This window comes from Crotalus tigris, unplaced genomic scaffold, assembly GCF_016545835.1.
Source record: "Crotalus tigris isolate CLP2741 ecotype Arizona unplaced genomic scaffold, ASM1654583v1 scf7180000018556.678853, whole genome shotgun sequence".
Classification (NCBI taxonomy): domain Eukaryota; kingdom Metazoa; phylum Chordata; class Lepidosauria; order Squamata; family Viperidae; genus Crotalus; species Crotalus tigris.
Genome location: NW_024097075.1, coordinates 176,861 through 194,016, shown reverse-complemented (window position 1 = coordinate 194,016; position 17,156 = coordinate 176,861). Strand labels below are relative to the sequence as shown.

The 17,156-nt window shown below is 35.8% G+C and overlaps 1 protein-coding gene across 1 annotated transcript in view; it reads right to left on the bottom strand.

Annotated features, from left to right (window-relative positions):
- Positions 1-12,242: 12,242 nt before the first annotated feature.
- Positions 12,243-17,156, bottom strand: part of SMC3 (structural maintenance of chromosomes 3) — a 28,691-nt gene continuing 23,777 nt past the window's right edge. The window contains exons 26-29 of the mRNA XM_039354518.1: positions 16,489-16,680; positions 15,822-15,999; positions 13,304-13,410; positions 12,243-12,702 (exon numbers count right to left, since the gene is read on the bottom strand). Of these exons, the coding sequence (XP_039210452.1) occupies positions 12,631-12,702; positions 13,304-13,410; positions 15,822-15,999; positions 16,489-16,680 (549 nt within the window). The 3' untranslated portion in view covers positions 12,243-12,630. The remainder of the gene's footprint in view (positions 12,703-13,303; positions 13,411-15,821; positions 16,000-16,488; positions 16,681-17,156) is intronic.

Below are 17,156 nucleotides of genomic sequence, written 5' to 3'. Positions count from 1 at the left end.
ATATTGATTTTTCACCATTCTGATTGCCCCAGTGTAGACTCAAATATCAGCACATGCAGCCCTACTTTTTTAAAAGTTTCATTTCTTAGAGATCCTCAGTAAACCAACCCTTCTCCAGATTCTGTATTCAGAAAAGGTTCAATCCTATGTATGACTCTAATATCTTCCCTATTCTAGAGAGGGAAAACTTCTAAAGGATGGGATTATGGATTAGACTGTATTTATCAATTCATCAATCCTGAATAAATATAACTTGTGGCACTCTGCCTCAGATCATAACAAAAGAATAATAATGAAGTCCTCCACTTTCAATTTACACACCATCTCCAGGGTAAAAAGTAAATGCAGCATGTGTCCATGGATTGAGCCCAATATCTATTGGGACGTATCCTTTACCCCATGTTAAGTATATAAAATTGCCCAACACTAATAGTTTTGAGATGAGCTCAAGAAGTTTAGATGGTGTTAGAAAATAATTAGAAATTTTACAAGGGAAGATAGCGTTTCTTCATAATACATACACAAGAGGGCCTTGTAGACAAATAAGAAAGGAATAAGAAGAAACTAACAGGGATAAGGTGTATCAATTAGAAAGTGACAAATCGGGCTATATCTTATTTGGAAAGTTAAACTTGAGAATTTTATAATTGGACAAGCACAAATTAGCTATTTACATCTGACTATAAGAAGCTATTAATACATTCTATGTATTTACTTAATGTGCTATTTTTTAACTCTTAAATGCAAAGTTTGACCTGAGTAAGGAACAAACCATAGGGAAAAGATTCTGCTAACAATAGTAATGCTGTTTTCTTTGAAGCCCAGATAGAACTACTTGAATCTAATGACCTCTAGACTACAGCAATTCCTCTAGAAACGATCAAGTTATTCAGGAAAATCACCACTACCATGCCTTTCTAACCTTGACTTATAGTTGCTACACCATGTGAAAACCTGGAAGCCAGTTCTTAGAGAGAACTCAGGGAACACCCATTCTCTTTGCTAGCCAAGATTTAGTGATTAGGTCTGCTAAGTGTTCAGAGACAGAGTGCTCAAAGATTCATGTAGAGATTACTGAACAATAAGAAGGGGCTAGAACCATTGGCTGTCCTTCACTAATACTGTAATGGCCAGACCAGCACCTACCACCATATGTCCTTCTGCAAGTCATAGTAAAAATGACTATCACTCTCTTACCCATGTTAAATAACCTGTACCTACCCGCATTTGCCAAATCTTGACCTGTAATGCCTGCTCCCATCTACAAATCAATACCCACTAGCCTGCCTCTACCTAATAATGCCTCTACATTATTATTACATTGATTTCAACCACGCAGCTAATGCTATCCTCTCAGACAAGCTTTAGTCTATCATTAGTCTTGAAGTTACAAAGACCAACCTTCAATTTTGTTCCAAGATAAGGTTAGGCTCTTCTACTTCCTGCTTTTCATCTGGAAAGTGGGGCTCCTTGCAGCTATTTATCCCACTCAACGTACTGATGTGTTTCAGGAAAGAACCAAGTGATTGCTGTTGATAGCCACATCATACATGCAAGGTTCTCCGTCTAAAGCAGAGGTCTTCAAACTTGGCCCTTTTATGACTTGTGGCAGAAATCTGGGAGTTGAAGTCCAGAAGTCATAAAAGGGCCAAGTTTGAAGACCCCTGCTCTAAAGTCTTTAAAAACTCAGCATGTAACAGCTGCTGTATTGCAAATTACCAACAATGATGGCACTTGCATCTCCCTACAGCCTCATTAATGAGTCTGAACTGCCTCTTCACTGATGACAACACAGCCTTTTTCCTTTTTCACACCATCTCTTATTTCTAAACCATGGTAGGGATGCCAGAGCTGACAACATTCTGCTGACCATCTTATACAGGTAGTCCTCAACTTACAAACACAATGGAGCCCAAAATTTCTGTTGTTAAGTGAGACATTTGTTAAGTGAGTTTTGCCCAATTTTATGACTTTTCTTGCTTCAGTTTTTAAGTGAATAACTGCAATTGATAAGTCAGTAACTTGGTTGCTAAGTGAATTTGGCTTCCTCATTGACTTTGCTTGTCAGAAGGTCACAAAAAATGATCACATGACCTTGGAACACAGCAACAGTCATAAATATGAAACAGTTGTCAAACAGTTGAATTTTGATCGCATGATCATGGGGATGCTGCAAAGATTGTAACTGTGAAACATGTTCATAAGCCACTTTTTTAGTGCTGTTGTAACTTTGAACGTTCACTAAATGTACGTCGAGGACCACCTCTACATTTGTCTCCTTAAAATTTCTCCATCATATCAGAAATTTCAGCTGGAGGACTGTTTAAAAATTTGGATTGCCCAAACAAATTTGTATTTTTAATTTCTCATTTGTTTTCTGAATGTTGGATAAATGACTGAAATGTGAAAAATTTGGTTGAATACATGTAAGATTTGTGCTGTTTGATGATGCCTTTCACAAGATCCGGTTCCATCCCCAGGCAAAAGTGGCCAGTTGAATGGTCACTTGTGGTTGTTTTGTTGTGTTCTCAGTCACCATTTTGTATTTTGTATTATTTATTGTTATATTTTGTACTTATGTATTGTATTATTTTTTGTTATATGTTTTTTATTTATTGTGTTATATGCTGTATGATGTCCAAATCGTATACATGAAGGAATGAGTGAGTGAGGAATGAATGAATGCTATTCCAACAGAATTGTCTTGTGGACATGTGCATGTTACCCATACAATCTCAGGTTTTGAGATCATGCAGCACCTCTACAAACCTTTTGAACAGTGGTGGCTACTTTATGCCATAAATTTGGAACAGTGTTGTTCTCAAGCACAAACAAATGCCTTGTCAAGTAGCACTTTTAATTTACTGTTAAGTTCATAAATTTAAAAAAAAAAGTTTGGAGAAAAATAAAGTAGACTACTGTGAGGAAATACTCTCCATTCTATTAATTAAATTAGTTCAGGACTGAATATTTTCCTTACAGTAATTAAATGTATATTTTTGCCTTCAGCTTATGCCATTGGATCTGGACATTCTAATAAAATAGCTGCCTGAAAGCAGAAAATCTGTTCTCCTTTGGTGTTGAGCACAGAGTGATGCACTTGGAGCAAGAAGGCAAAGATAAATTGGTTCAACCATGAAGGCATTTGGAAACTGTGGAAATACTCATATGTTCTCAGCTTTATCTTCATTACCAGTTGCTGTGACACTAATATATTTTATAATTTATATCTCAATTGTCTTGAGGTGTCTCCTACAAAAAAAGGTATTAAATTATTTTTCACAAATAAAATGGCTGCTGAGACACGGTCCAGAACCTCACAGAAGAAGGTAAGACTCTGCAGCATTCCAGATTCATAGTACAAAATGAGATTTATAGTGTGCACATCAGTTGTCAGGAACAGTTTATAACTAAATAGGCAACTATGCAATCCAGGTATGGAGCCTGAAAGATGGTATGTGCATATTCTGAATCATATTTTGCCTTTCAAAAGTGGGCTCCCTATAAAAACAGTATAAATAATCATTCTGATCATTCATTTATAAAGTTTTCAGGATGAGAAATTAGACCTCCCTGCACACAGTGCATATTTCACATTCCTCCACTATTCTTTCTCAGACCCCCCCCCCTTGCACTGGTCAGTCTTCTTTATGCTGATAATTGTTTGGCAGCCTTCCATATTTGTGGGTTGTTCACTCATCACAGCACATGTAATGCTTGCAACTGCTTTTATTTATTCCTGGTATATGATTAATTAGGCCATCTGTCTTTTATGTCCACCACCACCACCACCCCATTCCTCTTCTAACATGTTGTCGGCGCCACACGGTTAGTCAAGGTCAAGAGCTCATCCCAAGGTCTCAGTCTTTTCCCCTCTGTTGAGAAAATAGCAGAGACCTGATATTAGCTCTTGAAACTTCCACAGAAATGGCATAGAGACTAAAGGTTGACCTCAGCTGGCATCAGTCGTGAGGAAGACAAATAGGGTAACCAGCTTCATAATCATAAATATTTGTGGAGGCACAAAGTTTGAGCCTAGTAAGACCAGGGAGATAATCAAGCGCAGAGTTTAAACTTTGTTGGGCAGTTACAAAGAAATGTAGTTTTAATATGGCAGTTTTATACTAATTTGTTGTTTATGAGGAATAATTAAAAGCATTTTGCTAAATTTCTGAATCATTAAAAAAATACTTGGGAAAAGTATTTACTTGGTTGTAGTTGAGAGATGACCTTTTGGAGAGAGCTTGTAGATGTAGAAACAATGTGTGGTTGTTTTTTAAAACCCCACCTTTGAAAATGCTCTCTCTTGTCCACTGTGCAGCAGGATGAGCCTCGTTCAAAGTTTCATACACATGAAAGATGTAGATGGCATGGCATGAAAAGAACAAAGCAGATCTAGCATTGGCTTAGTTTTAGAGTTTATAGGCTTAGCACAGGATTTGACAATATTATGATAAATGACACTAGGATACTTACAACAATATTAACATTTGTTAACCTTGTCGGAGTGCAAGGATGAGCAATTTTCTTTGGTCTGAGTGCTGTGTCATCTATATCAGCAGCCTTACCACTTTTCAGCATAGTCACAGCGTTTATGACTTCCTTTTCATCAATGTTTATTTGAACATGATGTTATAACATGTTTCACTCTCATTCCCATACAAATCTTTTTGGAATTCATTATTTCAGGTTCATTCTAATTTACCATCACTTTTAATTTTAATTCCATTCAGTCTGCTGAAAATTCTATCCAATGTTTCTTGCCATTAACTTCCAAAACAATTTTTAATTGTGCTCAAACTCTCTCTACTTTTTCTTTATCTCTTAACTTTAGTTGTTCCTTTGGTCCTTGATTTCATGCCTGTCTATACATATTATACAATTTTGTTATTTTGTTATTTTGTTTCTGTTATTTTTTTGCACCAGTCTATTTCTTATATGTTTTTCTCCCTTTGTCCATAAACTCTTCCTCATTTTACCAAGCATCTTTTTCATATATTTGATTCACATAACTACAATGTAGAAAGCTGAGGAGACCCTGTCTCATATGCCAGTTTCACTGATCCTAACAGTGGGCGTTTGAGAAAGACTCCCAGGGCGGATCTTAACACAGACAAAAACATTAGAATGAAAATGGCCTTTCTAATAATTTTTATTATGGCTGAAATTAATTTCAAATGAATCAGTATTTTAATTTAATCATCTCTACCCCCATTTTATCTTAAGATGTTGGAGCAGGACAGTGAAAACTCAAGTTAAAATCCACCCTGTTCTGAAGAAATTTGAGGGACAAATTCATTCAGGCAAGTTTGTTTTATGTTTTAATCCTACCAATAGTGAAAATATATTTTGGCTAGTGCATTTTAATCTAGACAGAAAAATAGAATTAATTTTACAGAGTAATTTGGGATTAGTAATTAAGCTAAGAGAGAAGAAAATATTAGGTTGAAGAACTATTTTTCCAACTTGTGAAATATAAATATCTTGATATTTGAATATACTTTTCAATGGAAAACTATGCACTTTCCCACCAAATTATGTTTGCTTTACAGAGGGTCGTAGTAAAATCTGTAACAATATCCCGAGGTTAAAAGGATATAAGCCTGTGTTGCATTAGACATGGTTGTATTAAAAACCTGGAGGAAGATGGCATACTTTTGTGTTCACCCATGAACAGAAATGATTTATGAGTTTCATCTTAGGAATAATTTCTGAGAGAACTTGTACGGATGAAAATGAGAGTCTTATAAAATATTTAGGAATGGAACAATTTGTTCATTGTTGTATACATATTGATTAACAATGGAAAACTGAGTTACATTTGGTAGGGTCAGCTATGTCAGTCAAAAAAATATACTGAGAATTATAATTCACTGAACAATGTGTTCTTAAATTTACATTATGGAGCTGTATTATAAATATGCTTACATAAAAGTTCATTTGTGTTCAGATTCAAATTTTATGTCTAATCCTGTAATCCTATTCATTTTCTTAATAACCATGTATTTGCTGTAAATGTGTAAAATCTCCTATAACCATGATGGTGAACCTATGGCACGCGTGCCACAGGTGGCACGCAGAGCCCTCTCTGTGGACACGTGTGCCATCGCTCCAGTCCTAGGCCTTCAGCTGGGTTTTATAAAACCTTTTCACTTTAGGCCTCCACTGCTGTGTGCAAAAAAAAAAAAAAAAGGTTCAATCAATCAGTCAATTTCAACTTCTAGTGGGAAAAAAAAAGATCTCACAAAGTTGGAATTGATTGATTGAGCTTTTTAGTCCTACCAGTCTGCCATTACCACCGCAGCCATGCCCACCCAATGGACCATGCCCACCCAATGGGCCACACCCACTCGGCACCCGATGATACATAAGTGGGTTTTGGGTTACAGTTTGAACACTCGTTCTCTAAAAGGTTCGCCATCACTATCCTATAACATGCATTACAAGAAAATAATTTGTAGCTTTACAGATGTTACTAACTTATACTTACTAAAACTTTATAATTATAAATTGGCAATGGTGATAGTCAGTGGGAATTGTAATGAACATATTTCCATAATGTTATTTGTGGATGTTTTCTCATGCATAATCAGTTAATTCTGTCACATCTTGCCAGTTATATGAAGTTATAGTTTAAAATATGTAACATTTTAAAATATATAAGATTTTAAATGTGTAAAACTTTAAAAGCCACAGATATTTTTTGAAATTGTGTTCATAATACAAGGAAATTACTAGTGATGTTCTGTGCTTTTCCTAAATTAACCCAAGTGTAAAATTAGAGAATCAGCCACATCAGTTTGTTTAATCAATGAAAATAGTTATGCTTCTATGAAATATTTCCATAGAAGTAAACATTTTCATGAATGCCTGTTATTTCATTTTAGCTTTCTCATTTTAGAAATGTACACTTCTAAGACATAACTTGGACATTTTCTAATCTCTGAAGCATATTACATTATCTTAACTCTGTGACATTAACATAATGATATATGTTAGTGTTATGTGGATTTTGAATTGGAATACAAGTAATAAGTAATGTCTTCAATAAAATGTTGACCTATTTATTTTTTTTTTGACCTGGCTTACATATTCTATTCACTTCTGTGAATTTGTTAAGTGTAAATTCAACAAATAAATAAAAATAAAATGGAGGAATGGTTCCTTGTTAAAAATAGACTTAATAAGCTACAGGAGTAAGCAACTCAATCTGCATATGCCTCTCAGCATCTCTTGCAGCTCCCACTGGAAGTTTGCAGATATTAAGGGCAAAAAATGGCTTCCTTAAACCTTGTAAAAACTTAAGTTACCAATTACAAAGCAAATCCCAAACTCTAGAAAATGCTAGGGAGAGGTAATTAAGCAGTAAAATGATTTCTTAAACTTCTACAAATAAAGCCCCCAAATACACACGCAATGTTGTCCATAACCATTCCTGTGACATTGCCAGTCAGAACCCTTGCAGCTCTAACTGAGGAGTTGAAAAGCATGCTTCTATTGTAGAATAACTTTTATCTCAAAAGTTAGGAGTTTCATATCAAGAAGATCCATATCAAAATCAGAGAAAATGACTGGAGAAACATATCTTCTTCATATCAGAATACACTTTCATGGAAAACTGACTGAACCATCAGCATCTGTTACAGGGGAAAAAAGGCCTTACATCCAAAGATTTTTTTTTACATATATAAAGGCTCAGTAAGTTGGGGATGCCTTTTTGTCGACTTGTTTACAACAACAGACAACAGATGGACAATTTCATATGGAGGTTTGACAGCATGATGGAGCTATATGTAACTGAAAGGCACAAGTACCTTTCTCAATACTTTCCAAAGTTGGTGTACAAGATAAATTATTCATGTCATACATGATTCTTATCACATCCTGGATCAGCAAACTGTGGGACTCTACCCTGGTGTAGATAAGAGATCTGTGGTACCTCCTCAGATGCCTGGATATCATGTCTCAAAGCCTGCATCAAGATATTGAATGGCACATTTCTTGCACAGATCTTTCTTCTTACCTGCCTGGATGGCTGTCCAGCTATTTAGAATTCATGCTGCTTGAAAGCTAAAATGCACTGCACTCTTCTACAAGATTCCATGTTTCTTTATATGGACTCATTATTGGTACTTGGGAAACTAATGGTTGCCCCCTTTAATCCCATCTGACAAATTCCTATTAATATTTTCCCTAGAAAATTGCCTCGATGGCCCTACAGAGCAATTCACTCTGGATCCATTTATTATTTTATTGGTTTTGATATGTATAAATATTATTCATGTTAAAAAAAAAGTAACAGCTCTATATAGGTTCAGTAATTTCCTTCTTTATAAATCAGAGTGCTAAGGGCTTCTTTCCATGATAGAAGTTCTTTATATTCTGAATCTAATTCATCACCTGAGCTAAAGATTTTACCAGAATTTCTTGGAGAGTCTTTTAATTTTGATTCTTCTAAATATATTTTAATTTCTATGGCAAATTTGTACTTTGGGTATTCAGAAAATCTGTGAATCACTATCTGGGTCCCCAGTGAAATGCTCAGGAGCCATTCTCCGCCTGTCCATGCATTTCTTGGAATGTGCCAAGTCCCCAGCCATATTTTTTTTAATTTAGTTTTCTAATAAATACAATTCTAGCATGCTGAAAAAGTATGACTCCAGCATATTGCAACTTGTATTTTTCACTAGACTTCAGAAACCTTATGCAACTAAATTAGTGGGTGAATACAACCTGCTTTCTTATGTTGCTGCACTTATTATGAAGCTTATTTTGTGAGATTGCCATAACCGATTTTCAGTATTTATTACACTTTTATGCATATAATTTATGTTGATTTGAATCCTATTAGTGCTGGAGCCCTGCAGGTCACTTGGATTCAGATATAACAGTGACAGATAAGAAATAAATGAGCAAGTAGAGTTAGCTTTATTCTGGTAAGCACACAAAGGGAGACACGATTCAGTTGCAATTATCTCAGATAGGGCATTCCACATAAAGTTGTGCTCAATATTGTTAATGTAAATGTTCCTTTGCTTGTAGCAGAGATGGTGCTGTAGAAATCTCATATAAAAACTAGCATGCTTGATTTCTTTAAAAAAAAATCTTCTAATCCAGGGGTCCGTAACATCTGGTCTGTGCCCTGGTCCTGGTCCACCGCCTGTTGGGAACCGGGCTGCACAAGCGGAAGGTGAGCGCACAAAGCTGCAATTGCACGAGCAGCACACATGTAAAACCATCCCCCCCCCCACTGATCTGCAGAGCTGGGAAGATTGGGGACCACTGTAATCAATCAGTTTCCCATAAAGAACTTGAACATATAGTTTACTTATTGTACTTGTCATCATTTGGCCACCTTATTTCTTTTTCACACCGTTGTTCTGTTGGTGGAGTAAAGGGTGATCTGGTAGGTTCTATCTGGTTGAGACTGGGAAATTTGGGTGATGTCATACCACTTTTCTCTGTCCTGCTGAAGAATCACTGCTACTGGCAGCATCTTGCTCCCCACAGCCACTTTCTCATGGCTTTCCTTCTTACCCATTCAAGTGGCAGCTGCTCCAAAATTCTTAAATCTTTCTGCTCCAATCAAGCCAGATTTGGGGGAGGGGTAGGTAAGTGCAGTATTGTTGTTGCTTGCCTCTTTCAGTCAGCTGATCAGGCTGTTCCCCTGGCTGCTCTCTTAGCTTATCCACTTAACCCTTTTGATTTTGGCCTCCCACTAGCATGCCAATCTGCTGGTTCTGAAGAGCAGGACACATTTTCCTGCAGTTGTTGATCGTCCTTTTCTTTTTCTTGACTCCCAGAATAGACATTACAGGAAAGCCAAAAGCAGGGTGTAGGAGTGAAGGATTTTCCTCCACAAATATGTAGTCTTAAGTCCTGTCCACTAACAGCAGAGGCATTGTTAATTCCATCTGTCAGCTCCATTTTCAGTGATAATAAGACTATTTTACAGATTCTTGTAACACAATACATTCAAATAACATAACAGACTGAAATGTTGTATTTTTCTGCTGACAACAGCAAGAATCAATCTGGCATAACACTAGAAAGAAAAAAAACTTGTCTACAAGGTTAGAATATCAAAATCTGCGGCAATGGAAAAATTGACTGTATATATTCATAACTGATGTCTAACCAAGTTCCTTCATATACAATAGAATATACCATACAGCAAGGAAAATTAATATCTGAAAACATTATATTTTATGAAAAAAGGGAAACTAAAAACTAAATTGAAAATTAAACAAAAAACTAATTAAACAGCTTTAAATAGAAATAAGTTGAAATTTAAGGTATGGTATAAAAATATTTAAGTAGCATTTAGAAGTTATAAAAATAAAATAAAAAAACATTTGAATGTTTTTTCTTATAAATACAATTTTTCCCTTTTTCATTTTCTTAAATTGTATTAAATTTCATCTTTTGAATTCTCACTTCTATGTAAAATTTGTGCAACAATACTATTTTTTAAATAAAAATCAACAATAACTTAGGGCAGAGGTCCCCAACCTTTTGAGCATTAGGGACCGGTTCCGTGGAGTTTTTCCACGGACCTGAGGGGGTGTGGTTTCATGTACTGCCTGCATCCCATGGATGGGGCTTTGCTTGTTTGTGTGGCCCAATTTCTGGCATGCTGTGGCCCAGTGCCAGTCCATGGACCGGGGATTGGGGACCCCTGACTTAGGGATTACACTATGTATGTTTATGTACATTTTCTATTCTATCCCTCTCCTTTTCTTTGTTTTTCCTGTTCCTTTATATATATTTATATAAGAAAAAAATACTGTATTTCACTTCTAAATGGGTAGCAAATTTAATCTATTACAGATTTATAGCACATTAATAATGATCAAATTTCTTACAGCATAAGCTTTTATGGACTCCATACCTTTGATAAAGCATATAGTACAAAAAACATACGTTTTAATAAAATAGTTCCCATTTTCATTCTTTGCTTTCTAGAAATCAAATGATAGGTGGATATAAACAATTTGACAACAAGAAGAGAATGAACCGGGTTCAAACGTGAATGAATTCTTAGTGTTATGATTCTTAATTGTCTTTATTCTCTTGATGAAATAGAAAATCAATTTAACTGTGAGCTATTGTAGTACATAAATCAGATGAACCATTTAAAATCAGTTTTATAAATAGTATAAGTAACATGTAAAGTATTTAGAACAGTGCTTTTCAACTTTTCACAGATTTTATCACTTTTAGGACATGGCAATATTGAATACCACCAGTCGCCTAGCAAGGTGTCAAAAACTTGACCAAAAAAAAAAAAGGGGAAAAAGTGATAAAGTACAGATAGTCATCGACTTACAACAGTTTGCTTACTGACTGTTTAAGAAGTCACTGTTAAAAAGTGACTTATGACCATTTTCACACTTATGACCGCTGCAGCACCCCCAGGATCACGTGATTTACATTCGGATTCTTGGCAACTGATTCATATTTATGATGGTCGCAATGTTTCAGGGTCATGTGATCTCTTTTTGCAACCTTTTGACAAGCAGTCAATGGGGAAACCAGATTCACTTTAACAACCGTGTTACTAATTTAACAACCGCAGTGATTCACTTAACAAATGTGGCAAGAAAAATTGTAAAATGGGACAAAACTCATTTAACAAATTTCTCACTTAGCAACATAAATTTTGGGCTCATAGGTTGAGGACTATCTGTACACCCTCTTAACACACTTTTAATGGGAAACTTGTGCCCATCTTTCCCTTTCCTGCCAAAACCTTTTATATCCTCTCCTCTCTCCCCCCTCCTTCTCTTCTCTTCAGTGCAACTCCAGCTGACTCCTTTCCCCCAGGCTAAGTTGCTCCTGGAAGCGCCAATCAGTTGAAGCCCCGTTGAAGCCCCGTGCTGATCCTGGCGTTTAACGGAGCCCCAGCAATACTGCAGCTCCAGCCAACTCTCCCACAGGCCTAGGCGGCACTGGTGCTGTTTTAGCTCATCCCCCCCGCTACACTTTTACATTTTTTTTTACACTTTTTTTACAGTGCTTTTCAACCTACCGTATGCGTACCATCTGCCAGGTGCTGAAGTACTACAGGTTGAAAAGCACTGATATAGAAAACTAAATTAAATCAATTCATAAACTTAGTTTCCCATATGCCTATTGCTAAGCACTAATATGCAAATTTCCTTATAAATATTTCATATAATCAATATGTGTGAAGTGATGGCACCTAATTCAAAAATGGTTTTCAAGAAGAAAATACATTATAGCATTAAAAACAATTATTTTATTGAAGCTGTTTTTTTTAAAAAAAAAATCATGTGAGGCAATTGAACAGTAAGATCACCACTAGAAAGCAAGAACTGGACTTGAAAATAGACATTTAAACAAGAAAAACATTTTACAAAAAACCTGCAGAGAACACATTTTCAAGCTACACATATGAAACAATTATTTTATAAAAGAATACAACAACACATACAATGGAATACAATGTACATACAGAGGTCACCAAGGAAATTAATATTATGAAATGGTCTAATAAGTATATTAAAGTAGCTGTTGAACAATGACTGCATATTTAGATTTATACAATTGCCCAATGTTGGTTAAAATATTTTACATTTTCTTAACAGACTGGCAGTTGTTGTCCGCTTAGCCATGAGTAGTATCATCTTCCACAAAGTCTTTGGCCATCTCTGCAGTGATCACATCAATATGGCTTACCTACATAAGAAAAAAAATATTTGGCAATTATCATAATTGGAAAAATGCAATTAATAATAGCATTAGTGAATAATTCAGTTGGTTGTCAGATTCCTTGCATGTACAATTTTGAATTCTGCACAAATAATAAATGGCTTAATATACAGCCATTGTTTTCAAAAATACAAATGTAAATGGCTATGACAATGAAGAGATATGTCTATGATCTCTTCCATAGTCCATGTCTATGAAGAGTTTTGCACTAATCACCGGACCATATTCTATGATATATGTACTGTAGTTCTGACATCATGATTTGTTACAGGTGATCTTTTAGTATACGTGCATAGTTTAAAAAGTCTAGAAAAATGGGTGTACAATTGATCTAAATGTAACATCATACTGAAATGTATGATGAATGTTTAGGATAACTTATCAGTTTGCATCATGTTCTTAAGCTATTTAAACCAAGCTAAAATCTAAGCAAATTTTTCTTTAAACAAGAAAAAATGGATAGTGACTACAAATACTTAAGAGACTGAATAAACACATACTATAACCTTAGTAACTAATGTTAACCAGCATACAATAATATTCACACTGTACATTTTAAGCTGCACACCTTATTTCTGAATTTTACACCATAGAATTTATCAGCAGATTCAAGCAGTTCTGGTCTGAAAGTTGTGGTAATGAATTGAGCATGTTCTGCTAATTCCATGATCATATCTGAAATAAATTGAAATAAATAAATGAAATAATCTGGAGGTGGAAGCTAGATTGATGGCAGACTTCACCTCACCCACCCTCCACTCCCTACCCATCCATCTTTTTGGTTTATCATATTAATGTATTTATTTTCATTGTGTTCCTTTGTCATTATTTACTTTATTGTTCTATTATTTTACTTCTGTTCTGTTTATACCTTTTCATTTTTCTTATTTTGTATTATTGTAAGCTGCCTAGAATAGCCCCAAAGCAAGATAGGTGGCAAAATTTTAACAAATAAATAAATGAATTGTTAAAAATACAGCACCTATTAGTATATAATCTAAAATTTTAACAAAATGAAACATCTGCAATAATCTTAGTCATCAACTAAAGCTTAGTTATTTTTTGATCCAACAGCTGGTTTCCATATGACTCAAGATGTAATGCTACCAGTGGGATATAAAGTTCCATGTCACATCAGTTTTTTAAGTAAGACCGTACCAATTTGTGGTTTGGTACTTCATATGATTTGGCTGATAGTTTCAGTAGTTTGGCTATGGTTAAATTCACAGTTAAATTACCAATTTAAATGTCAAAAGTAACGTAAGCATTTTATATGCCATTTTATGTGCCGAAGAGAATGAGAATCATTTAGTTCAAATATCTGACTGTTGTAGTGATGATTTCAAATATTTTGTACTCACAAAAGGAAAAAGAGCAAGAAAAAAAGAAAGAAAACCCTGCATTTTTTCTAATAAATTAAGATCTAAAGATAATAATTTATACTTTTCTAATATACTGTATATGAGGCATACAATGCTGCTGACTCTTTAAAAACAGTAATCAATACAGCACAACATTCTAGTACTCTTTCATTTCAAATGACTTCTATAAAGACAAAGATATCGATAATTTAATCCGGGATCTGTAATCAATGAAACAAAGAATAAAAGCAGAATATTTTAGTTTTTCACTTTTGTTCACTGAATGCACTTTACCTTAGTGTTGTACACTAAAATTTTAATCTTCATGTGTAATTAAATGTATGAATAACCTTGGGAAAGTAGGGGAACAGATAATGGAGAAAACAATCTGAAAAGAGAGGCACAAGTCACCAGTGGGTTCGTGTTCAGAGGATGAAATTTAGAAATGTAATGGAATGCATTAGTGGCCTTGAGGAAAGAAGATAAATGCTGCCTAGGACACAATCAGACAAGCGCCCACAATTGCTTAGCAATCAAGTGGTTAAAAGCAGTTGCAGGAAATTTGTACCTTCAGATGTGTAAGATTCTGTTAATTCTACTTACAATAAAGTAGAATTAGTTCACCTTGTGGTGTTTCCAATCTGGTTTACCTGGGCTGACATCAATGTTGTAAGTCCAAAGGTATAAACATCCTGCAGCCACTTTTAACTGAAAGATTCATTAGAATGGGTCCTGCTTAAGTTTCTTTCTTTGCTTCTTAAGCCACTGAGGATTCCTGCTTCTCTTATCTGACTGTACCATCTATCAACTATATACTCATGTATATACTGTTTCCCCCAAAATAAGATCTATCCCAAAAATAAGCCCTAGCTTGATTTTTACATGTACGCCTAATATAAGCCCTATCCCAAAAATAAGCCCTAGATCTTAACTAGATCCCAACCATTCCCTCCCACTGTCTGATTGTATGAGGTAGGGTGAGGCGCATGGGTAAAAATCAAGCTAGGGTGGAGGTGGAATGGAACTGCTCAATGTGCCCTGCACCCACTTACCTCAGGGCCCCCACAGCCAGGCCTCCCATGCCCTGACACCTGCTGTGCAGCAGCAGCCCTGTCTACTTCTGGTTGCTGGCAGCCGCTCACTTCAGGACGCCACTTGTTTCAGGAGACACCATGTGGCATCCTGACATGAGTGGTGGCACTGGCACCATGTGGCCTGCCACGAGTGGTGGCACCAGTGCAATGTGCCACAGAATGTCCTAATGCAAGCTGCCACAGAAGTTGGGCGGTGGCACAACTGGTGTCAGGGCATGGGGCTCCTGGCTGTGGCAGTCTAAGGTAAGCGGATAAGACATCCTCCGAAAATAAGTTTTATTAAAAACTTCCTAGTAAAATAACATGAGCTCTCTTTACACAGTTCATTTTAGCAGAGATTACAATAATACATGAAAGCTGATATTCTGCCACTGACTTCAGGTTTTTGTGCCAAATGCTTTAAGAATGTTTCAAAATATTTTTTTAAAATGAAACAGACTAGAGGGACAAATAAACTGAGCATACATCTTAATGCTCTCCTCCACAAAGGAGATATTACCAAAAGGTGTACTTGGTATCACATACTAATTTTGTTTTAGTAACACAAATAAGAGAAAAATTCATAGAAAGGAGCAAGTATACACAAGAGACTCATTTGCATTTATAGTGACCTGCAACTCTGTATCTGTACCTGAAACAGCCTTTCTGTGCTGGGCATCCAAGGCTTGGTCAATTTCATCAAATAGGTAAAACGGAGCAGGATCACATTTCTGGATTGCAAAAATCAAGGCGAGAGCCACTAATGATTTCTGTCCACCAGAAAGCTGCTGCATTTCTCTCATTTCACCTTGTTTACCAGTAAATGACACCTGAAGAAAACAGGAAAAAAAACCTAGTTTATTATTTATATTTACTGTAGCTCCCTGAGTCCAAAGGGGAGCTACAATACAACCTCCCCAATCAATAAAAGCATATAAAACCTAAAGCCACATAGAATAAAATGATCTAAAAAGTGACACAAATAATAATAATAAAACAGAACCCTCCCCCCATATATTAACCCCCTAGGCCTGGGATGAAAACCAGATTTTAAGAGCTTTCCTGAACCCTAAGAGAGAGGGCGCTATCCTTGTCTCCAGAGAAAATGCTAGACCAGAGAGTGGAGACTGTGACAGAGAAAGCACGCCTCCTCGGTCCTGCAAGATGACACCATTTAATAGAGGGGACCTGAAGTGCACCCATTTTGCCAGAACGTATTGGGTGGAGAGAAACAGGGAGATGTTATTCTTCACTCTTAAATATTATCAGCAAGTGACTTAGCAATAATGAAAGGCCATCTGAAAATAGTCTTGCTTTACCCTAATTCCAACGCCAGTGAACTGGTCTACGGATGGAACACTGCTTTGAGATCCTGATCCCTTTTCACTCTCAGCACTGCCTTCACCTTCATCTTGAGACTGACTACCTTCCACATCACCTTTCTTCATCACAAGTGTTGCTTTGCCCCCAGGCACCAGCTTCTGAAACACTTCACTGAAATTCTTTGACACCTTGATGAAACACAATTCAAGAATGATAAACAATTAAAAAATGAAGATGATTGACTAAATGATGTCTTTCAATGAATATACTTTTGATACGTATCTACAGAAATTTTATAAGCAAATAAATATATATTCATGGTAGTGAAAAGAATTTCCAGTTTCAGAACCTTCTACTCTGCAGAGGAGCTCTAAGCATACAAACTGTTATGAAAGTAGTTTAATGTACAGCAATTTTGAAGTTAGAGTAACTGTGATAGCACACACACACATACACACACAATCTGGTCTGACCAATAGTTTCAATTTTTCATTTTTGTTATGTTCATTTGTTTTATTGAAAACTTCATTTAAAAAATAAGCCAGATTCTTAAGCAAAAGATGATTTCCAAGAAACTGAAGATGCAACCATACAATGGGAAAGGTCTTAAGAATGAATATCTTGGATTATCTGTTGTGCTTTTTATCATAATTGCAAACATTTT